Source organism: Idiotropiscis lumnitzeri, chromosome 6, assembly GCF_059441095.1.
Source record: "Idiotropiscis lumnitzeri isolate Australia: NSW breed Sydney's pygmy pipehorse chromosome 6, RoL_Ilum_1.0, whole genome shotgun sequence".
NCBI lineage: Eukaryota > Metazoa > Chordata > Actinopteri > Syngnathiformes > Syngnathidae > Idiotropiscis > Idiotropiscis lumnitzeri.
In genome coordinates, this window is record NC_142396.1 from 6,687,504 (window position 1) to 6,714,636 (window position 27,133).

At 42.6% G+C, this 27,133-nt stretch overlaps 1 protein-coding gene across 5 annotated transcripts in view; it reads right to left on the minus strand.

The window, feature by feature from the left end:
• The window catches only part of znf423 (zinc finger protein 423), a 121,927-nt gene that overhangs the window by 93,057 nt on the left and 1,737 nt on the right, over positions 1-27,133 (minus strand). For 4 of the 5 annotated variants that reach the window (XM_088298303.1, XM_088298306.1, XM_088298305.1 and 1 more), the window contains exons 2-3: positions 11,701-11,763; positions 589-783 (exon numbers count right to left, since the gene is read on the minus strand). In XM_088298303.1, the coding sequence (XP_088154429.1) occupies positions 589-783; positions 11,701-11,763 (258 nt within the window). The remainder of the gene's footprint in view (positions 1-588; positions 784-11,700; positions 11,764-27,133) is intronic. The other variant, XM_088298304.1, reaches the window with a different exon arrangement.

Consider the following 27,133-nt stretch of genomic DNA (forward strand, 5'->3'; position numbering starts at 1 on the left):
TTTAATTTGCCGATGTTTTGCTGTCCTTGACTCGCTGCTCTATCCGCTTATCCGGCTCGATTCGGACTAATTGAACGACACATTTGAATAACGTTTTTAAAAAGTCGACGGACGAGACTGGCGAGATACAAGAAGGGAAATGCTGAGTCATCGCAACCAATCAGCTCACGGGATAAATCCACTCGTGCTCTCATTGGTCCATCTCATGCCGGGAATCAATCACGCGCCTTGTATGAGTGCCCGTGGGTATGCCAAACGCCTCCGAGTCAACTCATCTCTTTGAAATAACGCGGCTTTCCGCAATACGGCTGACGAAATGGTTGCCAATATTTTGGATGAATATTTTGGATAAACCGAAGAAACGCGAAGACACATACCTGACACTCCTCCGGTAGTTTAACAAAATTAATTAAAAAACACACTTTCACACCGATGAGCAATAAATCTTCAATTAAGATCAAATGATCGTTTTGGGGAAAGAGAGGAAACAGAACCAGAAGAAAGGCCACAAAATCATCATGCTGCCCTCCACAAAAGCATTTAAACGCAAAATTGTCAAAAGTAGAATGAACGAATGTTATGTCCTACCTGCTGGACAGTGGTTGGTTCTGTGTTCTGTGAGCTCAGCCAAACATTCAAAGTCCTGTTGACAGTTGTCGCAAGTGAAAATGGAGTCATCATCCAGCTCGTCGTCATGATCGCCAGGCTCCTCCTGTTCTGCGTCGTCGGGAGCCGTCCCATTGCCGTCCTTCGGCTCGAGTCCTTTCACTGATGCCGGGACTTCTGAGGACAGACCATAAATAGAATCAATAAGACAATTCTAGTTCTGATTTGAATAAGATTCCCCTTTCCTAAGCATCAGTGATCCATGTTTGGGGCTCACGTACTTCATTTTCATGTTGAACCATGCACAGCCCACAAGTTGATCTCTTTAATCATGCTTTCCTTTTGTAACGTGTGCCATTTTGTTTGGTGTCTGGTGAGCTAAAGCGTCATTTACTTTCATTAATCTCATTCATTTTTGGAATATAATTTGTGTTCCTGGGTACAAATGAATTATACCTTCTCAGATCAACCATATGCTTGTCTTTTGATTTGTGTAAATTGACTGAATTATCATGACAAATAGGTATCGGGTTACAGGATATGACATTGCGTGTGTGTGTGCGTGTGTGTGTGTATTATGTGAGAGGCGGCCACTGCCGACCAGTGGAGGGTTTCGATGGCCCTATGCTCTCTGCTCCATTGGGTCTCAATTTTCACACCTTATTATCACTTTATAAATGCTGAGATTCCAGTAGGACTAAAAATGTATGATACAGGGAAGAGTGGGAAAAAATGAACAGGAAGACCACTGTGCTGGACTGGACCTATGCTGTAAAAAAAATAAAAAAATATATATATTATTGTCTAAATCTAAAAAAAAAAAATTCAATATATTCAATAAAATAAAGGACTGAAGCTCTCTATTAAGTTTACAATGGCAGCAGAAAATATTATTGGCGTATGTTGGCTTCTACTAAATGGACTAAAGTATTGGGACATCTGGGTAGGCTTCATGGAATTGTTATTTCCCCTTTGCAGCTACAAAAGCCTCCACACATTTTGAAGTCTGCTTTGTGCACTTGGGCGCAGTCATGCTGTAAAATAAAACGACATTCTATATCCCGCAAAGAAGCCAACTGCACAAAATGTCTTGGTCAGTTTCAAGGGCGACTACAGGTCTTGGAAAAAAAAAATCTCTTGATGAAGGCATGTTCACAAATAGTTCATTCGAAATCTCAACCAAATGACTATCGTAAAAACAAATCGAAACGTGAGACGGTGCAGTCGCCAAAAATCCAAGTGCCACATCTCTTCCAGACTCATTTATAATGGAGAGGTGTGATGGGAAACGGGGATGTTGGGAGGCGGGGAACGAGGGACTGTGGTGATGGGGTGCAGTGGGAGAGGACATTAGTGATGGAAGGATACAAGGAGGGCTAGACGGAAGGGATGTGGATGAAGAGAAGGAGGGTGTTGGCCATCTGTCCAGTGGTGAGAGCACCTTCTGGCGAAACGCGCTCCAATTTACAGAAAAATACAAAACTATTGCATGGCAACGCGATAATCGACGCACCGCTGGAAATTCTAACCATAAGATTTGATTAATGGAGACTGCTGGATTGTACATGTGAGCAAACATCAGTTCAGAGTAGTTTTAAAAACAAGCAGTGGTGTTGTTTTTCGAACAGTAGCCGCACTACTAAATATTCGTATCGGATTACTATATTTTAGGATACTTTTTTTATTTTTTTTAACTGTGGTGTCAACACTCACTTAGAATCAGCATATAGTATCTAAAGACAATGTGTTTCACACATAGCAGGAGGTTGTGATGCCATAGGTGAGGGCAGTGCCAAATCCAGCGCATGCCAACACAACCTGCTGTCATGGCAACAGTGGGCAGAACCCAGATGAAACCATCTCGCTCACACTCGTGGATAACTTAATGTTTCTGCGTGTGTGTGAAAGTGTTACATAATGTTGATGCACGTGGTCTCCTCATCGTTTATTTTATTTTTTTAGAAGGGTTCACGGTTATTTACATCCACATTTTCTTTTATTTACCCTCCATCGCAACAAATGGAGGAGAGAGAAGAGAGAACACCATGAGTGAGGACTCTCCACACACACAAAGTCCCATGGACGATAATAATTGTGTGTCCTTTCATAGAGACAAAGGTGTGTGGGGAGGGGAAGGGGTGAGGCACTGCTGCTGTTCATTATTATTGTTGAGCAGCAGACCGACGTCTCAATCACAGTGCACCTCTTACTTTCTCAGATGCCTGCCAGTGGTACCTTAAATGCTATGGCGAAAGAACTGCATATTTGAATTGAGAGTTCATTGGGAAAAATAGCACTATATGGCCAACAGGGGGCAGTATAAGACATACGTGGCTATACACAGAAGAAATGTTAGTCGTTCACTTACAGAACCGTAGTTGGGAAGGTTTAAAAGCACCGGGCATGAAATCGTACGCATATACCGCTATGTGTGGCGAAACAGTTAACCTCTTCTTTTTTGGCGCATAAAACCAAATATATATGCATACACATTTTAGCAGCAGTAGACACAAAAGACACACAAGCATTGTCTACAGAGAAGCATTATCTCTGAGTCACAGACTGTCTCCATGCCAGGAATAACAACACATTCAATACCCAAACACAGCCGCCGTGTTTTAATCACCAAAATGATTCCCTATGAGAAGCTAACTGACTCTGAGCATGACTATTAAGATTTTTGATTTTGTCACAAACCCATCGACTGGTATCTGAATCTTTTCCACGGTAAGATGCCAACAGCCATGCTGATTCTTATTCTAGCCATGTAATGATAGACTCAATTATAAATTAGGGGTGCAAAGAGAACGTAATGGAATTGAATTAACTGATTAAGCAGTAAAAAAAAAAAAAAAAAAAAAGAGTGACAATAAGTTCTAGTAAAATATAATTGAAAGAAATTTAAATAATGGGCAAAAAAAAAAAACTTAGCTTGTGATTTGATTTAAACAGACACGAGGGTTCAACAGCATGCAACGCTGGCTTTGGACAATGAGAAAACACCGGTGAGATTATTTTTTTTTATTCCCAAGAGGACATGTAATAAGTAATATTCCAGGTTGTAGTCATCAGCCTGAGTAATATTGTAACACTCGATTCCCTGGGGGTGGTGAGTGCTAGTCCGACATCGGGGTTCGTGGGAGAAAGAACAGCACACGGAGAGGGAATAGCTCCACATACGACTTTATTCATTCGTCCGCTCACTCCATATAGCGAGAGCCTCTCTCTCGCTCGTTCCTCTTTACACTCCATATCCCTCCGCCAATACAACAAAACAATAGTCCCCCTAAATAAGAAATAAAATAGATCTATACAAATATAGACATTCTCGTGAAAATAAATCTTACATACCTTCCTTCCTTCAAATGAAATGTCCCCATTTCAACTTAACCAAATACATACATTTGTCCAGAAAAATAAACCATCAGTGGAGAAAACATGCAACCCATAACAAAGGATCTGAGAACAATATCAAGTCATACATAAAAACACGCAAGCGAAACAAAGGCATGTGTTGCCCATTGACTTTTCTTTTTTTTTTTTCCTTGTTTATCGTTATTTATTCTTTTTTTTTTCCCCGTTACAGAACAGCCTGGCCCTTTACACAAGAAGCCGCTGAGGCTTGCGAACAATACGACCACTTCTAGTCATAGTGGGCAGTGAGGGGTCACTGCGGGCGTGCAAAGAAGGCCTATGGGAGACTCGCCCCGTCGGCCCATCTCTGTAAAGGCACAGAAGGCCCAATAGGCTCTGATATCTGAGTCGACCCATTGCCACCAAAACCATAAGGAAGAGAACCAGACAACGCTGTGTACCGAAAACTAGCGTCTGACTGAGGCAAAATCCTAGTCGCCGGGAATTCAATTTCAGTGCCACGGTTCGGTTTCAAACGATCATAGTGAATGACTTGATGTGCAGCTTGAGGATCCCTAACATCCAACAGCTTGTAAACAAGGCCGTCATCATTCACAGCAACCACCCTAAAAGGCCCAGTCCAGTTCGGACAAAAGTTTTTGTCGTCGTGTGGTAGGATCATTGAGCCAAACTAAATCCCCACACCGATAAGGCTTGAAATTAACTTGTTATAGTAATGTTCACGTTTGAGGTCTTGCTCGTCTCCATGCAAACGAACCGTTTCAAAAGCCGATCCCGTACGTGAAACCAGTTCTGAACCATAATTTTCGTGGGCTGGCAGTTTCCCTGGGAGGGGCCACTTGCACCTCTGCGGGTAGCCTTGGCTCTCTGCCATGAGCAAGAGAATAGGGTGAATTCCCCGTGCTCGAGTGAGGGGTCGCATTAAAGGACAGGATCATAACAGGTAAATAATGATCCCATTCTCCCCCGCGATCATGAATGAATTTAGCCAATTGTTCCTTCAACGTCCGATTAAATCTTTCCACCATACCGTTACCTCGTGGGTGGTATGGCGATGTTCTTTTCTTTTTAATGTTCAGTCGCTCACATATAGTTTGAATGCCCTCTGATTCATATTGTCGCCCTTGATCGGAAAACAGTTCTTCAGGAACACCAGGGTCTGGAATGTACCGCTCACAGAATAACTGTGCAACTGTTGTAGCCTTTTGGTCACGCTTGGCATAAGCATTGACATATTTAGTCAAATGATCTCGTATTACTAGTACATATTCGGTTGCCCGCTGAGGTAACTGGGAGTTCGGTGATGTCTGTGCACACAAACTGAAACGGTCGGTCAGACTGGATGGAATGTAAAAGCGCTCTGCGTTGTGGCACGGGTTTCCTAAAGGCTTCACATGACTTACACAAATAAGAAATAAAATAGATCTATACAAATATAGACATTCTCGTGAAAATAAATCTCACAATATGACGCCAATAACAGGTACAAATATAAATATGCAAACTGACACCTCCGGAATAATTAGGTCACTTTGCATATCTGCAGGAATGATACACGTGGTGTGTGTGTGTGGAGTATTACTGATGCTTGTATGTGTGTGTGCGTGTTTGTGTACACCCAGGGTAATTAGATAAAGAGAAGTGAATTAGCAGAGTGCACAGTGCAGAGTGATGTTACGCATCCTAACCCCGCCCAGCTGAGACCCACTAATCACCACTCGTTAGGCTTGTGTGTGCGTGTGTGTAGGTGAGTGCGTGTGTGCGTGTCTCATTACCTAAGTTGAAATGAGTTTACTGAGGTATGTAGTGAGTCAATCAAACGCCGTCTATTACTACTACTTATAAAGCTGTTATAACAATACGCGGACCAGGAAGTGATTTTTTTTTTCCCCCCCAAAAATCTTTTTTTCTAATTTGCATGTAAACAGGCTAACTCACCTCACTCCATTTAATTTTTTGCTTTGTTTATTTCAATTGTATTATTTTGTGAACAGATTATTCAAGTGGCTCCAAAGTGGATGGGCCCAAAAATTGTACAACTTTTTGATGTCAGGCAAAATAAAGCTACACAATTGTTTAAAATTATTTGCATATGCAAATTTACTTTACGAAGCTCAAATCAGAAAGACAAGCGTAAAAATGACCCGAGAAGCTTGCCAGTAAACGGTGTCTTCTCGATGTGTGGATTCATTTAGTTTAATTATGCCTTAGTCATCAGAATTGCATGAACTAAAAAAAAGTTGCAAGCATCAAGGAATGAATTTGTGTTTGACTTTGCGTGGCACCACTTGCCTTTTCTTGCCACTGTGGTGCACATTATTTTTGGGTACAGGAATTTTTCCTTTTTTTTTTTTTTTTTTTTTTTTTTATGTTGTGGACATAGCCACAGTCGGCATGAACCATCACCTGGGGAGCTAATGAACTGGGAAATGTTCCTGAGCAGATCCTTAGCGATAGAACTGAAAGATAGTCCCAAAGCAAGACGTCTTAAATGGGAATAAAACATAATGTAACACCGCAAAGGCAAAAAGGGGGTTACTTATGTGTTAGATTTGGCAAGCAGAAAGTGGTACTTTGGCCTGACTTGCACACAGCTGCTCGGGGAGATGAATATCCGCGGGCCAAGTGTACATAAAACACCTACATCCACATGCACATGTCTGCACAAACCTTAAAGAAGCATCAAAAGGTGTGCAAAAGTGTGTGTGGAGCTTCCAGCAGAATGTTTCGAAAGCAAACAGCCGCGACACAAGGCTTTCATTCAGCTCCACATCGTCACTGTAGTCGAATTCACAGGCACCTGGCTGCAGCGAGCACCTTCAGCAGGGGCCACCAACAACAAGCTGTGATGTTCAAATCAAACCTGCACCATGTTGCCCACGGATGTTATTGATGTGTCTTCACACACATGCAACCAATGTCACGTCGGATGCATCACACACAAGCTGCCCACAGTAGACTTCGAACGGTTAAATTAGAATGTCATATTAAGAAGGGGGCCACACTACTAGAACCACTTGCATGTGTTTTTCTAATTCTCTTGTTAAAGGCTATAAAAAAAAAAGGGCTTTGGTGCATCTTTACCAAGAGAGCACAGGCATTGGTATGTGAACAACAAATGGAGCACCACCGGCCACTTAATTGGCTAAATCTTTTCCTTTGATTGATTAATTGCATTTCCAATTATCTAAATGACTTGTGATTAATCACACAACTTCCCAAATGAAGTCAAATATTAACATTTGAAATGAGAGCAAAGGATCTTTTTTCCCTCCATGTTATTGTTTGAACTGGCATCTTGTTGCTAGGCAGAATTCAACCTGCCCACACACACACACACACACACAACAACAACAAGGGGAAAAAAAGCACTATATCCATAAAAGTTCCGTTTTTCATTTATCCTGTTCACTCCCAGCTGACATCCTGGACTCGGTGGGCTCATATAGAAAACTCCTTTAACACTCAAATTCACACCCACCGGGTCTTCAAGTAACCTAGCAGGGCCGAAGCAGAGATTCAATGCCTGAACCTCTGACTGTGAGGCAGCTGCGCTTCCCACTTCTCCAACCAACAACACCACAATGACGACACTTCCGTATTCAACACAACGAACCTAACGGGAAAGAATGCACTGACGTAATAAAAAATGCTTGTTTTGTTTTACACAGAATGTCAGCACATTTGAGCTCAACACGTCAAGAATACAAAAAGTAGCCATCTTGAGTGCACTCAAATACACACTGACACTCACACACAAGCTGAACAGGTGCAGCTGGACACAACAACACCGCCTCCCTCCTCTCTCTCCGGGGAATGCCCCCCCACCCTCTGTCTCGCTCTGTTTGTTAGCAAGAGTGTGTTTGTTGTGTGTGTGTGTGTGGGGGGTGGGTGTTAGGTGGCTATATTAAGCAGCCATCTCTCCTCACCTCTTCCCCTCTGCATCCCACCTCATCTTGTCCTCCCCCCCACCAATGTATGTCTCTGTGTTTTCACAACACAAGCACCCTCCCACACACACACACACCCCCTGCCAGGAGGAGCGCTGCCGAGGCACAGAGCTGCAGTCCGTACACAAGAACGCGCACGTATACAAACTCACACGCACACACTTTTAGACCCGTGGGAAATAATGCGGCGAGGGAGAGCGGCACCCAAGTCTGGAAACGAGATGATGAAAGAGACGCTCACGGGAGTCGTGTTGAAAATTAGTGCAGGAGGACAAAGTGTACAGTAGATCAACAAAAAAAAAAAAAAGTTTCTCTGGCAAACAAGATGACAACTGCTCACCTTTTGGTGTACACCCATACGTTAATTCGACAAAGATTACAAACAGCCATCAACAAAGGGATTAAATGCTGCAATACGGACGAAAAGCCAGCGCATTGTTGCAAGCAGGCAATAATGGTTGACACACAACACACGAGCTCAGGAACTGTTTTCCTGTGGTACAGCCTTGGGGAAATTAAAACTACATTATGGACCTCAAGAGAGAGGCAGCGAGAGAGGGATGGGGAAGAGGCAAAGAGAGCGAGAGAGAGAGTGAGAGAGGGAGAGACGGGGAAGGCCAGTGTCCTTCTTTTCGGACAACACAAAAAACCGGGATCAAGTGTTTTATTATGACCGTTATCTTTTCAATTTCTTACTTCCTTCACCCATCCTCATTTCAATGTCATTCTGGTCAACGGATTCGTCGGTTTCTGTCAATTCAGTGCACCAAACGTTCTAATGAGATGATAATGAGAACCGCAGAGGAAACAGGGGGTGTCAAACATATGGTCCGCGTGCCACAATCAGCCCATAAAGGAGTCCAATGTGGCCCGTGGTGATTGAATACGTTCAATAAAATGAAATGCGGTGGCTAGTTCTGTCCGCTGGAGGGCGCCGATATCAACGATTATTAAATGAGGCTCTGAAATTGCCTGTTACGAAGGCTTGGAATTTTTTTTATCTAATAATCCTAACATAAGATTGCCACCCATGCTTTCTTTGTGTTCAGCAATTGCCAGGCGACATTTATGCCATTCATCCAAGATGAGCTACTTTAAGCGGCAGGCTAGTGAGAGTGAGCAATATGAAGGGATGGACGGATGTCTTCACTTTGAAAATGCATGCGAGGGGAGAAAAGTTTGGACTTTTTGCAGGCTTTTAGTCGCACATTCTGCACATTGAACTCAAGCTGCGCCACCAAGCAACAATAATAATGCAATAGGTCTCAAGTCTCTCCCGTTCTGCTTGGGGAGCTGACAAACGTTTTCCACGATGACTCATTGACTGTTTCCGCATGTGACTCGTAAGTGTTCTCCAAGAGTAATATTAAGTGTGTTTACAGTATGGTGGCTGTATATGACAGGCAGGACTTGAAGAAGGTCTGAAATCGTCGAATCGTGTCCTTCTTAACTGATTGGTCTGTCCTCGGACAATTAGTGGAGGCTGGGAGGGGAAGGCAAGCGAGCGGTGAGGACAGTCGGTCCCACTGAGAGAGAACGGGGGCACATCGGGAAGGAGTGCAGGGGCACCTTTGGCCTCCGACGTGTAGAAGGTGAGAGAGGAGGAAGAAGAGGAGGAAATGGCAGTGGAACAAAGGAAACGGGGAGACGTAGGAGTCGGGGAAGACAAAAATGGCCTTGATGCAATTCCCTTCCGAGTCACTCTCCCACCTCCCTCTGCCTTCCCTCCCGTGGGTCTTTCCAAACTCAACACACATTTTCCAAGGAAAGCAAGGGAGAAACCGAGAGCGGGAGAGGGAGAGGGGGTGGAAGCTTGTAAATTTAATAGCAGGATGGGGCGTTAGAGTGTATTTCTACAATCTGGTCTCTTTTTTCCTCTCTTGTTGTGTGCTCGCCCTATCCTCGCAGACTTTGAAAGTCTATTTTCTGGATATTCACAGCTCAAACCGTCCATAAAAATTCCAAAGGAAAAGGATGACAACAGGAATAAAAAGAGAGCGAAACTACAAGCAAAGAATAGGGGACCATGAGTGGCTGAATAAGGCAAAAATGGGACCGTTTTTTTTTAAAAGTGGAAATACTGTGAGATAGCGCAGAGGTACGTGCACGTGCATGCGTGTGCATCATGGGACTGGAGCTTCCTGCAGGAACTGACACACACAGCAGTTCTTGAGAGCCACCCAGGACCTCAGTCAGCACCCCGTGAAACACACACACACACACACACACACACACACACAGACATGGACCCGTATAGCTGCCCCTGGAGGAGCGTTAGCTCAGGTCTGAGTGAGCAGGAGGGAGGGGGGCAAGTACAAGGATGGGAGGCTTCGGTACGTCATAGACACCCCCCCCTTCTTCCCCCCCCCAAGGGTCATACTTTCCTATGCTTGCATCCCGGTGGTGCCGAACAGCAGACAGGGCACGAGAAGAAGCTGGGAGAGCGATAACTCCGTATTTACCACATTCAGCAGTATCTTATTTCCCTGCTGGGCTGCAGTCAGAGGAAATGTTTTAACTGTTCTCTGATAGGCTGTAAAAAGTAGCCACAGCTGGCAAACACCTACGGTAGTACGAGTGTTTCTCCCGTGCGTGGGGAATTTGGGGATTTCATCTTTGCTAAGCACAAAGTATAACAAAGAAGGGGGGGAATCTCTTTATTTGTATAGCGACGAAGCCTCCTCCATTAATTTGGCGTTTTGGTATTCATTTTTCTTGATTTGATTTTCATGTCTTCTTTGGGAAGTAAATCATATAACTTGGTTGGGAAAGGCCAATCAAACAAGCACGTTTGTACATGTAAAGTCACTTTTGTGTAAATATGTCAAATGTAATACAGTATAGTAGATGCAGTATGTGAAGACGGCGAGAACTAGTGTGTCAGTTAGAACAGTGGTTGCCAACCTAAGGGCCGCGGGCCTTTACTGGTCCCCGGGCCACTTTGGACCGGGCCTAAGCAGGCCGCACTGATGAAAGGAAAAAAAAAAATCTGAAGTACTTCCATCTTATTTATTATTGTAGGCTGAAAAAATATTTTAATTTGAAAAGTGACCCGCTTCTCTTGCATGTCAAGACGCTCATTGCCTCAGTTGCATTCCGCTAGTATTAAACCCGCAAGCTAACAAAATGAGTAAAAAAACAGACCACGGTTGTTATGTGGCGAGCACCAACCCACAACGCCTCGCCCCACAAACAGTTATCAACTTGTATGAAGCGGTCCGAGCCGGACCGCTGAGCTAGAACACGAGGAAAAACTAAATCCAGTCTAACAAAAGAGACAATAAAAAGCCGACCATCTCCGCGGCTTCCTCCCAGGATATCACCGTACAACAGAGAGCAGTGAAAGAGCACACAAATCTCTCCTGTCTTGCTCTCCACGTCCCCTTTGTCATATCTCTTTCCATTCAGTCCCACACCAGAGACCAGCAAGTTCGCTGTCTCTTTCCACATCTCGCTTTGCTTCTTTCAAATCTCCTCATTTCTCCACTTTGCTTTTTTTTTTTTTTTTTGTTCCTTCTAAGTACTTTCAACAGTCCCTCCATTCTAATCCCTCCTATGTTCACTCCATCTCTCATCCCCTCCCGCTCCCACAGTATCCCACGGAGAAAGCCTTTATAAACCATATGGATTTGAAATTACAATTGGACTGCCGGTCAGTGTGTTCGTGGGAGCGTTTTTAAAAAAAATTTTTTAACATGTGTGCACCACAGTATTGCGTACCCGCATGCATGACATTGAACATTTGTGTCAAAGTATACACAGAACTGACCTGTCTGGACAGTCGATTCATCCCAGGTTCCTCCACACTCTGAAGATTCTCCTTCTTCCACTGCTGAGAAGGAAATTAGAAGTCAGAGAAACGGAGGAAGTCGGAGTCACTTTAAACTGTGCCAGTGGGGCCAGAACCAAGAATCAATTTAAAACGGAAGCACCACAACATATAAATAACAGTTAATTGCGCTTTTGCCTTTCCAGTCAATTGTAGATTTCGTTGTGTCAGGTTATTTTCTTGAAAAAAAAACATACCACACAAAACATGACTTGTCTCATTGGTCAGCAGTGGGAACAAGAAATAGGAAGACGGTTTGTTTCATGCATTTACAACCTGGGCCCCACTTCACCGGTGTCTTGTATATCACGGGGCTTACTCAACTCAACTGCATATCAGCTGTATGCAAAGTGCTGTAGATGGCGCAAAAGTAAGTCATACAACAACAAACAAACAAACAAACGAATAATGAAGCGAGCAAAAAGCATAAAAACAGTAAGAATAAAAATGAGTTTCGAGATGAGTTTTAAAGATGGGAAGTGAGGGGGCTAGCGGGAGGTCATTCCAAAGTGAGGGACCGGCAACGGAAAAGGCTCGATCCCTCAGGAGCCTTCGCTTAATCCCCGGTGCCACGAATAGCGTCTGGTAACACAGACTTGAGGCACCGGGCAGGCGCGTAAGCGTGGAGGAGCTCAGGGAGGTAAAGTGGGGGCAAAACCATTTAAATATTTGAAAACAAATAACAGAACATTAAAAAGAACTCTAAGTGAACAGAGACGGAGTGAAGGGACGCCAGAGTAGGAGTTATGTGGTCGCTCCTGCGAGTACTAGTCAAGAGGCGAGCAGCAGCATTTTGGACCAACTGGAAACGCTTGATGGAGGACTGACTGACTCCAAAATTAACTGCATTGCAGTCTTCCAGCCGAGATGTGACAAAGGCAAGAATTATTGTTTCAAAGTGCTCTTGAGAAAGAGATATTTTACCTTAGCCAGCTGCAAGATGAAAAAAGCTGAATTTAACAACAGCGCCAATTTTCCAGTCCAATTTCAAATCACTGTCCAGTTTACGACCCAAGTTCGAGACTGCTGGATGGATGGATGGATATTTGCACGTAAAGTGCAGGTATTATTTTATCCACTTGGGGTCCCCATCCTCAATTGCTCCACTGTAGTATCTGTGAAGTTGAATGAGTGTGGTGGGATGGGAATGAGAATGAATGAGATTTTAACCAACTAAAATGTTAGCCACTGCATGTGACAGTGACAGCGTCAATTGAGACCGTCAGCAGATCGTCTGCGTCCTTGTGTTTCCTGCATTTTGTTACCACTTGTCCAATAAAGCCATTTAATGCGCACTAGATGTTCCTCTATCCAACACATTGGTCAGTGGTGGTTTGAAACAAACTAAAAAACCCGGATTACAAAATTAGCCGCATTATCAGAACTTGTCATTGTGTGTCCAAAGTCAAAGGTTACCTTCTTAACTCATTCGCTACCATTGACGGATATTGACGTACTTTCATTTTACCTGGGCTGGCAGTGAATGAGTTAATAAAGAGACAGCAGAAAAAGCAACGCCGGGGATGACAATGTCTCAAGACCTTTTTGACAAACTCAAAAGTCCGATCAGAGCTGGAATGCGACAGCGACTTCCTGGGTACAACAGGAAGGAGGGAAGTCGAGCTGGCACACAAACAGGAACTGACTGGAGCCACCACACAATGGCGCTTCCTGTGCACCCCTGCTCCCCAACACGAGTCTTCATCTCTCACCTCCCGTCTTATCCCACCCGGAGAGCTTTTTTGCACATATCGCTCACTCTCAACCCTTGTCAGCATCCCCTTTGGTCCCACGGAATCCTCATAAGAAAATCAAAACAAGAAGTCATAAATCAGCGAAGGGTTCCTTTCAGATTCTAAACAAAGGTGCGCCTTGGCTATAATGGCCTCCCACGTACAATGAGTTGCCAGATATCCTGTGCTAAAGTTTACCGGTTCGCACACTGGCCTTTGAGGATGACGGTGTCAATAATGACTGTTACAAACAATATCATGGCACACTGCGGGTTTGTATATCATTTCTTGAAAGCTCACATGATGTGGAACGAAAAGTTGAAGCACTACAGACTGAAACACGAGCATCGCTGCACTTAATGAACACGAACAAACACCAACAAATCAACACAAATGATGAATTAAAATCACGTTTAATGGCGGGATTACTCTGTTGGCATTCTACTTCGCTTTTGAAAAGTATAGGTGTGAACCTAGAAGTACTGGAAGCTCTACAGCTAGTTAAAAAAAAAAATTCTTGATGAGCCTATCGGGAATACAGTTTGTTTCATTAGCCAAGCACACAAATCTTTATTTAGATTTCCACATCCTCCTCAGAGACACACACCGTCAGTGTGAACCTTGCACACACCAGGGGGGTCGTGGGGAATGTGCGTGGGTGTGTGTGTGTGTGTGTGGGGGGGGTGGGGGTGTGTGTGTGTGTGTGATTGGGGAAGGCCGAAAGATTGTGTAGATACTCTAAGTAGGAAAAATGAGTATGAATCTTTGCATTTGAGGGTTTATGAATTGTGTTTGAAATACAGTGAAGCGAGGCAGAACACATTTACATTTACGAATTAAAAAAATGAAAAATTCGAGACGGACAACCATCGTCACTGAATTACAAAACTGAAACTGCCTGCACGAGTCTCAGGTGAGTAAACCACGATGATCGGTGACTCGAAAAGATTTTCAACTTAATGGCGTGGGAGATTTTTTTTGGGCAGGTTGAGAAGCTGTTCTGATCCGAACTGCGTATTGGGCTAGGACTGAACGAGTTAAAAAAAAAAAAAATCAAACTGCAATCGCGATTTATATGCAACTATTTATTTATTTATCTTCTTCCCGGGGTGTTATTTAACAAACACAAGCCATTAATTAATCTGAATTACAATTTTTAAAAAAATAAACAAATTGATGACACATAAACAGGGTCTGACATTTAATGGCCACCACGTACCCGAAGTCTTATGATGAATTCGATTAATTGTTCAGCCCTCCAATGCTCTGTTGTCCCCTCCCGCCCTCGTTCGCCATCTTGCGCCCGCACTTACTCGGCCGCCACTGTCGTCTCGACTCTCGCCACTCATTGGTGTTCCCTGACCACTTCTTGCTGTCATGCTCCGTCTTAATCCATCATCCAATTTTTATACCATTACCTCACGTCTTGCACACATCCCTCAGCATTCCCTCCCGATCCCTCATCTTTGCCCCACGACTGCAGTTACATCCTTAACAAGAAAATCTTTTGTCTCTTTTTTTTTTTTTCTCCTTCCAAAAAAAATACCACGCGTGTGCGCACACTCCCACACACACCGTATCAGGGCCACTTATTCTCAAGGCAGCGCAAGTCTTTGCCGTTCCCAGATCTGCTTGATGAACGGGTCACAGCGGCCAATCACGCACCGGCCAGGAGGCCCAGAGGGGCGGAATGTGGGTCAGCGCAGCCAATGATAAGATGCTTTTTCCCCAGGAGAGGCAGGTGATTGACAACTGGTGCTGGACAGAAGTCAAGAGGGTAATTGTCATCCGACTCCCTCGCTCTCTCACTCTTTCTGTGTCTCGATCTTTTCTGACTGCCTCATCCCAGACACTTTCCTCCCTTCGCTCAATTGTGAGACGTGCTGCCTCCTCTCTCCAACCTACTTCCTGCTCCGCACCTCCCCCTCCCCAACCTGCCGCTTCACGCGGACCCTCTCATTGGCTGCCCTTCCAGTCCAACCCCCCCGGAACGACTTTATGACACTATTGGCAGAGAATTGATGCCAATCTTTATCCCCAGCTCGCGACCCCCGGGAGCCTCCCCAACTTCAACTGCCTGTGTCAAACACACATGCACACGCAAGGCCCGCGAGTCGGGGGACAGGGGCCAGAAGCTGATTAACCAAATACTTTTATCAGCACTAAAACCGTTCTCTGTGTCTGCCTGCAGTTGGAACAAAAAAAGCCTTAAAATACAAAAACCACGCATGCACATCCAGAGCGCCAGACCAGTTTGAGGTTTGGGACTGTTTGTGTTTGTGTGCTTTTGTTTGTGACTGTGTGTGTGCAAAAGGGACAAAGTGTGCAGAGGGCTTAGGCGGATGGAAGCGAAGCGACATCACCACAAAGCCTGACGGACAAGCTTCATTGCACCATCCCTATTTTTTTTTTTTCCGTTTTCCCGCTTCTCTCTGTTCTTATCCTTTCTTATTCTAAAATCTTGCCGCTTTTTCCTTTTGTGCCTTGTTCTGTTGGATTCTTACTGTACATGAGGTCATTGTGGTTTAACGTCATGCTGAGCTATGCAGCTGAGTTGCTATGCGACCTCTCTCCAACATTGCCGAACATACGCTGAATCACATCCCTCACCCTCGGTTTTGACACAAACATCCCAGAAGTCACCATCATTGGCGGGAAAAAAAAAATTAAAAAAAATAAAGATATGTGACCTGCCTTCTATGTTGTTTACTTCAGAATTACAAACGTGATCAAAACAAATGTGTCATTTTGCAGGAAGACACATAAACGGGGAAAATACAGGAGCACAAAGGAAGCATCACACACAACAACAGAGTTGATGTTCGGGGCCAAACAACACAGCGTGAGATTAAAGATCCTCTCTGATCTGACATTTGTTGTTTTGTTTTGCTGTCAGAGATGTTGCACATTGAAGTCTGTTGTAGAAGACGGCGCGACAAGAAGGGGGGGAACGAGCGCTCATGTCTTTTTGCCGCCTAACACTTGGCATCCCTACTTTGGATAAAACCGTGTGTGTTTGTGAGTGAGTGAGAAACGGAGGAAAAGATTAAAAAAAAAAAAAAAATGGAGGACCAAAGAGTGGTCAGAAGGAAGAGAGGGAAACATTGCTCTAGAGTACCTCGGCTCTGGGGAGGCACTCCAGAAATAACTGGAGAAATAACTTCAAGCTCCCCCCGGAAGCTTCCACTCGGCCGGGTACCGACACGGTACCAAATTCAACATTGGTAGGACTTAGAGCAAACATGCCCACAGACTGGTGAGAAAGAGCAAGAAATGAATCACATGCAAAGAAGAAAGGGAGAACAAGCTGGAGGCTGGAGGAGGAGGAGGGGGGGGAGGGGGAGGGCTTCATAATTGCCTTCTCATGTAGTACAAGCTGGGGAGCGCTTCCTGACTGAAGACACCAATTTCACGCTTAGGCATTATTTAGCTTGATACAAACTTGATTAGGAGGAGAGCGGCAGAGAAACACACACACAGAACCAGATGGAGAGGAAAGGACAAATAAAGCGTTTTGTGTCATTTTGCAGAGCTGGCGGGGAGATTAGCTCACTTCTCGAGATTTTATTGGGATTAACCAGGAAAATATACACGACAGGTACCACTGAACAGTGCATAACTAGGTCAAATAAAGACAGAATATATGGGCGATGAAGAACGAAAAACAGCTAAGAGGGTAGGCTCACTATTTGGCAAGTTTTCTATTGTGCAGAATCCTTGATCAGGCGCAATGGGCCGATGCCATTAATAATTTGCCTTATTAAATATATCTGGTGTCATGAGTTGATGATGTGTACTGCCATCTAAACTTATTTAGAGGTATTGAGAACCCACAGTAACAAATAATAAACAATCAATTTAAAAAAATACCGATACCACTCCAAAAATAGAGTACAAATATTATTTTATATATTTATATATATTAAAAAATTCCAGGAAAAAAGAATATGAAGAATGAATTCACAATATTAAGTAAATATGGTACCCAATTGATTTATATTTAGCCAAAATTAAATGATATAGGTCCAGTAAATTGCCTCATTTGTCTTTAATATATAATGATAGTCTCAAAATATTGCACCCACTTCATATTTATTTCATCAAGCGTTCTTAAATATTGGTTGCATTGGTTTAATCTTTTTTTTTCCTTAATTAAATTGGTGGTTGCGATTTTTCTTTATTATAATAATAAATAATAAAAATTATAATAATTAGCTGATAGGTTTATTGCAATAAATTACACATGGGAAAAATGTTACAGATTCTCTATGTTATTATTTTTGGTATAAAACATTTATTATCATAATATTACAATTAAAAAAAAAACACTTCAAATCTTTGGCCAATATTATTTTCCCCACAAAATATAACATTCAGAATTTTGTCTCTGTACATTGTTTTAACATGACCTTAGTATGTCATGCAAATGGAAGCCTTATTGTAAAGTCTAAAAGAAATGATACATCATCACTTAATAAATGATCTTTTAGGACCAGCTAATGGGGGAAAAGCAGTAGAGCAAAATTTAGGCTCACAATTTGGCAAATAAAATAATCTCGCTGTTGTTGTCTCGCGACTTGTGAAAAGTTCATTTAAGAAGAATCTCCAAAGAATTTCAGCAATTATTTATGAATGTACCCTCGATTATTGTCTAGTACCGATTTTGGCGCATCTGAAGTTAACCGATAGAGTGTGTGTGAAATGTGCTTCACAAGTAACTTCATAATCCTGCTAAGAACAATGTCCTTGCACTCAGGTGAAAACATTGAAAAGTCCTTTTTTTTTCCTCCCACCACTTTTATCCACTGTTTTATTTCATCAGGTGTCACTGTTGCTTCCACGCTCTCATTCGCTGTCACCTCCACTCGTTCTATTGTGTGGCTCACAGCGGGGGCCCGCTTGCCTTTTGACTGGAAGGTGAATGGAAAGGACTTAGAAAAACCAACTCAAGACTCCGGCACTAAAAGCGCCAATGGTAGCTCTAAAGTGAGGCGTGCTACAAAGGCCGGTCAAAGTGTCCAATAAAAAAAAGGAACACGACATAGTCACCTTGTCCTGTTTAACTCCACACTTCGGGGACAATGCACACTGGTTTGTGTCACACTGGTTCTGGTGGGTTGTTCGTGTGGGGAGGTGGGAAATGAAAAGCCCGCCATAAAATGATCTTTGCGGCCAGAGCGATAGAAGAGCGCGATAAAAAGTTCAACAGAAATTGTCAACCTTTGAGGCAGTAGCAGAGACAAAAAGCAGCGAATCCGATGAATCGATCATGAAACAGGAACGTGTGAAGAGGGGTGTTGGAAATTGCCCCCACCTCTCATGTTTAATGTACTGCAGGTATCATTGAGGAAGAAGTCGAGGGAGAATTGTTTTTAACCGGGTAAGCAGAGGTGGGCAAACTTTTTGATTGGCGGGCCACAATGGGTTCTAAAATTTGACAGAGGGGCCGGACCAGGAGCAGATGGTTTGGAGTGTTTTGGTGACCTCACCTCATTGGAGAAAAAAAACAAAACATTTAATTTCAAATGAAAGTGAATAAAAACATTCCAACAATATATTTGTCTTTGAAAAACCACACTATTTAGAAAAAAAAAAATTTTCAAGTTCGGCGGGCCGGATTAAAACATTTATAACGGGCCGCATGTGGCCCCCAGGCCGTAGTTTGCCCACACCTGGAGTAACGGAAGGAGGGAGTAAAGACTGAGAAATGGAAAGTGTCTGAAAACATTATCTCGATCAACTGAAAGCACGCGCGTCTCCAAATCTCCTACAACAATAGAAATTGTACGCTGATGAAGTGCAATTAAACTTTGGAGCACGAAAGTTTCATTCCATTAACTGCTACAATCGCACAATGGCCAGATGGCAAGCTAAGTTTGATTTAACAGAGCATGTGTGTGCACGTATAGTTACCCCAGTGTCATTTTTGTCGTCTCTGCCGTATTTGTGTGCCGGTGTGTGCGGTGGTGTGACGGAGGGTTGCTCGGGGTCTCGGGAGGTGTGGGTGTTAAGGTCCAGTGAGTTAGCAGCAGATAAACAAGGTCAGCTAAGCTGCAACAATGGCACAGTCCTGGCCCGTGATGCTCCGTTTCCCCCGCACACACTCGTACACGGCCGCAGCAGGTCCGCCGCTGATAACGAGTTAACGCTGGCATCCAAACGTTGTTCCGGATAGACTCACACACAAACGCCGCAGGACAAAAACCTTACCGAGCCCATCGGATGACACGGCCCTCGCCCATCACCATCCGTCCGTTTGCTAACTTGTTTAGGATTGATGAGAGGCTGGAGTCGCACAGACGCACAATTGTCGGTAAATCTAAATGAGATTTTCCAATGGGAGCCTGAGTGGGAACTGACTCCATGCCAGCGACATGAAAGTTAGGCACGTGAAACGCCAAGCGGCCAATGGGCCAGATCCATCAAAGACCGGATGGACTTTCAAGTGACGGATACCAAACAATAAATCTCATTTCAGCGTTACCTCACTTTTCGCAGATTCTTCCCAATTTTTTAAGCCTTTACAAACTCCTAACACACAGTTCCCACCCTTCGAAACACAAAGAAAAAGACTAAGATGAAGAAGAACAACAAGAGGTCATGGCGACAAACTCTCACGTTCAACAATGATTTGCAGCATCAAAAGGCACGTTCACCAAACACAATTATATCGTTGGCTACAATACAACGCGGTATTCTGTACTAAGGTAAGCCATTCAAAAATTTAAAAAAATAATCGTTAATCTCGTGTGCTTGCCGGGGATCGAGCAGGCTCCGCTCGCATACATTTCGAACGCAGCCTATAACCAGCAGCTCGTGCTTCAACTGTTTATTTTCCTCATATTGGCAAAAGCATTGCGTTTCCGTATTTTGGGGCACTCAGAATAACCGAACGGCACATTTGAACAACGTTCTAAGTTTCCGAATGATCCGAATGAAGCAGTGCGCTTGGAGCATATTTCACAAACACGCCCACAATGAGGGAACGAGGATTTTGGGACTGACAAGTAGATTCAAATTTCCAAAATCTATTCGATTCGAGACACAAGTCCCGATTCGACTCGATTTTTGATTCACGATTCACTTTGATTGATTTTCGATTCAATTAAGGATTTCACGCAGTACTAATTTTACTTTCATATGGAAGGCATTTTTTGAAAATATAATGCTGCAATTAGTACAAACTTTTTTTGTAACTAGGTGCATTAGTAAAAATATTCATATGATATTAAGAATAAATAAATACATCTGCCTTCATGATTGTTGGCGCTGACTTCACTGCTTCCGCCATGTCACTTTCACGAAGTCATGTAAAGTTATGGGGGAAAATACGTTATTAAAAGTATTGATATATGGTTTTAGGAATCGATATCGGCTATGAAAAGGAAAATCGATATTTTGATTTTTTTTCCAACCCTGCAATAGATTGTGACTGTGAGCAGGATGAGCAGCCGAAAACAGCTGCATGGGAAAGTGTCTAATTAAGACAAAACAGCAAACGGGGAATAAAGTTGATCAAATAAATGTCAAAATGACTTTTTCTTTTTTTCTGAAAACATTTTTCAAACTTCACACTCGGAAATCCTCAGGTGTTCCTAAAAAGCAACAACTGAGACTCGTTGCAATTCAGCATCAAGTGACAGCGTGTCAAGTACTCAGCGAGAACTCCACCTGGGCATTGAAACTGAAGCTGCTAAACGGAATACCACCATCCGTTATTTTATTATTTACACCTGTAGCGCTCAGAAAGCGGCCTGTCAAAAAATGCGTTTGAGAAGAAAAAAAGAAAAAAATCAACTCAGGTCTGTTCCCGCTCGGAGCCTTCCAGTGTGCTATAATTTGGTCCTAATTGAGTACAGCTCAACGTGAGTCCCATTACATTCAATGCAAAGTGCTGCTGGGTTCCACCAATCACCAATTATATTAGCTTGTTTTGTCCCATTAAAAAAAGAAAAACTCAAATCCATCCCCTGCTGAGTCGTCAAAGTCAATAGAATTCCAAACAAAGCTTTCAGAAAGCCATTTAATGGTTTGACGAGCCTTTATTTCGAAGCCAATACAACACTTCACGCAGGAGCGGATCCATGTCGTTTTGCGCTACAATGCCCGCGCTATTGTTGAAAGTATCTCGGGGTAAAAAAATAAAAAATAAATCACGATTGCAACTGTTAAGTCAAAATAAAATTAAATATTCGCTATTCATGAATTGTCGCACATTTGGTACGTTTGTTAAGTGCATCGAATGTTTTTTTTTTTTTTTATATACTACAAGTTTTCATGGCAACATTCAAAAGTTCCTAGGTTAGTAAGAATTGGTAATATATGCGGTAATATATGATTTATCATAAAAAAATTTCTCATTTTTTAGTTGCTTATTAAACACTTGGACTTGCAGACAACCTCACCAAATAATAAATAAGTCCAACTAGGAGTCAGCAGATTTTGAGGAACTGCCGATACGGAGTCTCGATGTGATAAGTCGACAATGTAGGAGAATTTTTTTTTTTTTAAACAAAAATGACCCCTTAACAATAGGAGTACCTCTGGATTATTTGTGATGCCTTGTAGCAAATAAAAAAATAAATAAAAAATAAATTGAACAAATGTAAAAAATCCAATCTTTCCCCCCCCAGATTCCCATCAGCTGAAAATGACGTGATTTCTGATCATGTGATCGGCGATCGCGATCGGGATCGGGACATCCCTACAAACGATTGTAGCGTATACACAAGTCAGTCAACCACAACGTAAGCATTGAATTTATCCAGACAATAATTAACAAATAAATAAGATGTCGTGTTTTGTTTTCCCAATTGCAGCCTTCATGATTTGAAAATGACTTTCTACAACATCGCAATGTCGTTTTGAATTTGATACATTGTTCATTTCCCCAAATTGTGCCATACTGCCCCTTCAACAATACAAAGTGACAAGTGCAAGGACGCTGAGTTTTAGTTTTAGTTTTTAAGAGCAAGCGAGAATCTGTGCTGTACCAAAAGATGACGTTAAAGCTACGTTAATGCTAAAGCCGGATGTGGCCCGAGAGTCGGATGCAAAGGTTGTAAAAAAAAGAGTGACACAAGCTGTATGTTGACACGCACGTCAGCTGAGTCTCATAACAAGCCAAGTCCTACACCGACTTGCCACTTAATGACATTTCACAACCACAATTAATTTTTACTTATTTTGGCAGCTTGGCACCACTTCATTTAATGTCGTCAACACTTAATTGACAATAACTTTAACTCGCCGCAATGAACAATTACCGCCCCAGAGTCTCTTGTTACATTCCGATAACACGTCGTCATTAAATTTCACGCCATCTTAATTCATTTTCGAAGTCGGGCGAACGGTGACAAATGATATCGCTTACACCTGCGTCCACGAGGTGACAGCAAACAGACGTCGAATTTTTTGAAGAGCGTCCAGGAAAAGTTCTTAATAACTCAACTCCAAAATCTGTTTACATGATACCCGGTGCACACAGCGCTGGAGAAAATGAGGGGGTGGGGTGTGTGTAAACAGTAGGACAATGCCGAAAGGAGGAGATTGAGTGGAATTGATGCCATTAGTCCGGAAGCGTTCGCTCACTTTCTCCCTGCTCTCGCTCTCCTGGTCAAAATGCTCATTGGGCTCGGCTGACGATAAACAACAATCTCAACAAACCCAGCAGACGCTCAAGGGTAAGTGCTCCCTGCTTCACCCCACCCTCGCCCGTCTCCCGCCGCCCTCCGTCTCCCTGTCATATGTGCTCAACTCCAGTTTAATGTCCTGCAAATGAAGCGGATTTATTAATGTGTAATTAAGTAATAATCATCACTACATAATGCATGAGAGACTCGAGGGGCTAAGAGCTGAGAGCGCGAGAAGAGAGAGAGAGAGAGAGAGAGAGAGATAGGATAGAGAGGTTTGCCGAACAGACAGAGGAGGAGGTTTTTCGCTGCCGCGCCTCACTAAAGACACACATTAAAAAGGGATTAATCCACTGAAATAATATTTTGATAAGACGGAAGCGGCGCTCGCTCGCTCTCTCACTACCTCCTCCTCACACCACCTCTTCTCTTATCCCATCATGCATTTCTACCACCATTTGTCCATGTTCAATTAACAGACTGCAATTAGTTGGGTGCCCTACTGTTAATACGGACTTAATCTGTGTAAAGACGAAAGAGAGGTGAAATACATAAGGATAGCAATAGAAAGACTTTGGTTCGCTACGGTTGAATTATTTTTTAGCGGGACACATGTACGGGTATTCGGTTTATGGGCGCTGTTTTGTAAAGGAGGGCAATATGTGACGGATTTAAATTTGCCAAAAAGACAATTTTCACTTGTAGGCAATCAAAGATTTAAAGATTGATGGATTATCTGCAAAGCAGAAATATATATTTTTTTTTTTTTTTTTTGTTACATCCAGTTTCAGAAGCAAATAGGCATGGGACGAGTCACTCAAGCCCAGATTTGATTTTCAGTTCCCGATTTCGATTCAGCTCAATTTTTTCCCAAATTAATAACGAATTTTATAACTGATTTTTTATTTTTATTTTAACGTCCGCATTTTGTCCTTGTCATAAAGACGTTTTTGTAACTTTACAAAAAAAAAAAAAACTTGAAAATGAATGAATCATTTTGACTTTTTAACAACATTTTGGTCTTATCAATGTTTTCTAAGTACCAGAAATGAACATGGAAATAAATAAATAGGCAATACATTTGACTTTAATCCTTACAAAACATTTTGGGATCAAATTCTCCAGATTAATTAGTTTGTAAAAAAATAATGATGCATATTTTAAGCAGATTGTCCATTTTAAACCGATTTTCGATTAATCGTTACATTCCTGGAAGCAACACATTTAGGCAACATTCTAGTTGGCCCAGAATGAATCATCTCGGGATATCTTTGATTGACTAAGTAGAAAATTAATCGATTTTTTTTGTTATTGTTTTGAAAAGGGATGAGAGAAACTGAATTTTTCTGAACTTTTATTTCAATGAAAGTGTTTTGTGGGTGCAACTCAACCTCCCGTGTAGCGCTCATGTCGCTCTTCTTTAAATTACTACAACTATTTGAAAGGAATCAACGCTGCCAACTGCTGCACTCTATTTTGCCTCAAATACACGATTGAAAACACGATTAATCAACAATCCGCATAATTGCCACACATATTACCCACAACCCGTTGCCACACATTTTGGTTGGTAAATATAAACAGCCGTAAAGTAAAAGTAGCAGCAGTCAAGTCAGATTGTAAAAATCACAGTATGACCCGGGAGATCGCGATTTCCTCACTTGAAAATGCGATTTCATGCTCTCGCCCAGCACTACAACCAAGTCCGTAGGAAAATAAAGCGGGAGATGGATGAGATGGGACTTGTGTGTTTCTCTCACATTGTTTTGTCTCAGCGAGGCAGCCCAGCGAGTCAGAGTCGGGTGAGCAGGTGAAAGACAGGAGAACATGAAAACGCCGATAATCCCCTGGCGATGCTCACCTCGCTCTGACTACCGGCGCTCCCTCCCGCCTGCCCACTCACCTGCTCCGTGCAAGTGTTGCCCACCCCCAAACACCTCTCTCCCCCTCTTTTTACCCTTCACCCCTCGTGTTCCCCTCCAACTCAATCTCCCTCCACATCCCCCAATGTCAGGTCTCGTCATGCTGTCAGTCGGGCAAGGTGTGAAGGGGAGATAGCAAAAGGCATGTACACACACACATGTGACGCATGACTACACATCGGCTTATGCAAGCTAGCCGACAAGGCCTGCGTCACCTTAGGTGGTGCCGCTGCGGCGGCGGCTGCTGGTGGTGGTGGTGGTGGTCCTTGGCTTTGCTTCACCGAGCTGCCTGACTGAAGCTAAGCTAGTTATCCCACTGCATTCATGACACAGCCATGTCTGGTATGCAGGCAAACAACAACATGAGAATGCAGAGCTCCCAAACAGAAACACACACATGATTGGAGGGGAAGGAACAAAAGCCATGGTGGACAACGACAACGGTCCGCAGCGAATGATTTGTACATAGATATGCATCAAAAAAATGACGCTGGTTGGAAAGGAGGAGAGACTTCATGTTTGAATATGAAAGATGGAATGGTGCCAGAACATTGTGACTAAATTGGAATGACTGCTTACACGCTAGTCGAACGCACCGAGAGTTTGTTTTTTTTGTCGCCTATGGAAAATGAATTGAAAAAAAAAAAAGAAAAAAATCCAATTGGAGTAAATCAGTCGCCTTTAACTTTTGGTTTGTCGGCTACCCGGGGAATCTTCTTCTGCATAACGGCATCAACCAACCATGTTGGTTACAAGTTACTATTATTTAAAAAAAAAAATCCAAATGAAAAACCGTATTATTTTTTGCCTGATTTTCAGAAAATTTACAAAAAAACGTGTGGGACAGTAAGTGAACATGCCAATTTACAAGTGCGATGCGGCGTTCATACAGTTCATTAAGTGGCAATGGAATTATTATTTTTTGTTTGTTTGATGATTATTTTCTCCAGGTTAGATTAAGCTCATGTTTTAGATCAGTGATTCTCAAAGTGTGGCAAGTGTCCTACGAGAGGTATGTGGGTGTCCTCGATCACCTCATGAAACTAAAATACTTTTAAAACAAGACAAACATCCAAACATAACATATCTTATTAACCGATGCAAAGAAAATGAAGGGAGATGCAAAAATGCATTTACAGTTTAAATTTTTAGCTCTAATAAATTTTCATTGAATATTTAAGTTTTGTTTTTAAACATTTATTCAGGATTTGTTTTGACTTTTTGTCCAATGCATTTAAATGTTATCATAAAAGCACAGTTTTTTTTTAGCATTCCTTTATTAAAGCTCAGTGTTGCTGATCAAACAGTCCAGAAGTTTCACTGGATTACAATAATATCAAACACTAGCAATTATGTGGCACGTGGCAGGCTAAGTGTTTTTTTTTTTAAAGCACGACTTGTGAAATGTTTGAGAACCGCCGGTTTAAACTATCTCACACCTTAGATCACTATTCATCAAAAGTGAGAAAATCTGCAGCGGTAATTGAGTTTTTTTTCCATGTCCAACTCCTAACCACAAGTACACCAATCCAAACACTTCACCACTTGTTGAGCACATCAAATATTCAATTTGTCAAGCTTGATAAACAACTCACACAACTGACAAATGAACTGGAACGATCACTGATCCGTTGCATACGGATGCACGAGAAAACTTTGCTTTATGTCTTCGCAAAGGACATAAATGCACAAAAAAAAACAAAAAAAAAGTGCAATTTAGTCAACTTTTTAAAGTGTCCCCCCAATTTGATATTATGCTGGTTAAAGGTAGCTTAATAATGTTTCTCGAGCAATAATTTTTTCGGAAGAGGCGAGGTCAAATACTGGAACCAGTTGCCAAGGTGAAAGCGTGACATCAACCGGCCTCATGCAATAACGTTCTAAAATCAGCCATTTAATTCCTGCACAAACATCCCATAATACGCATGACAACACCAGTGTTTGTTGTGTGAATTTCACAAAACAAGATGAACGTCCTCGCTTGGATCGTACAGCTCTGTCAAACTAACCGGCCAGTTTGAATTACTGTCAGGTCTAGTGGCTTCCTAGACAGTCCGAGTGGGACAGTCTATACGGGGAAGGAAAT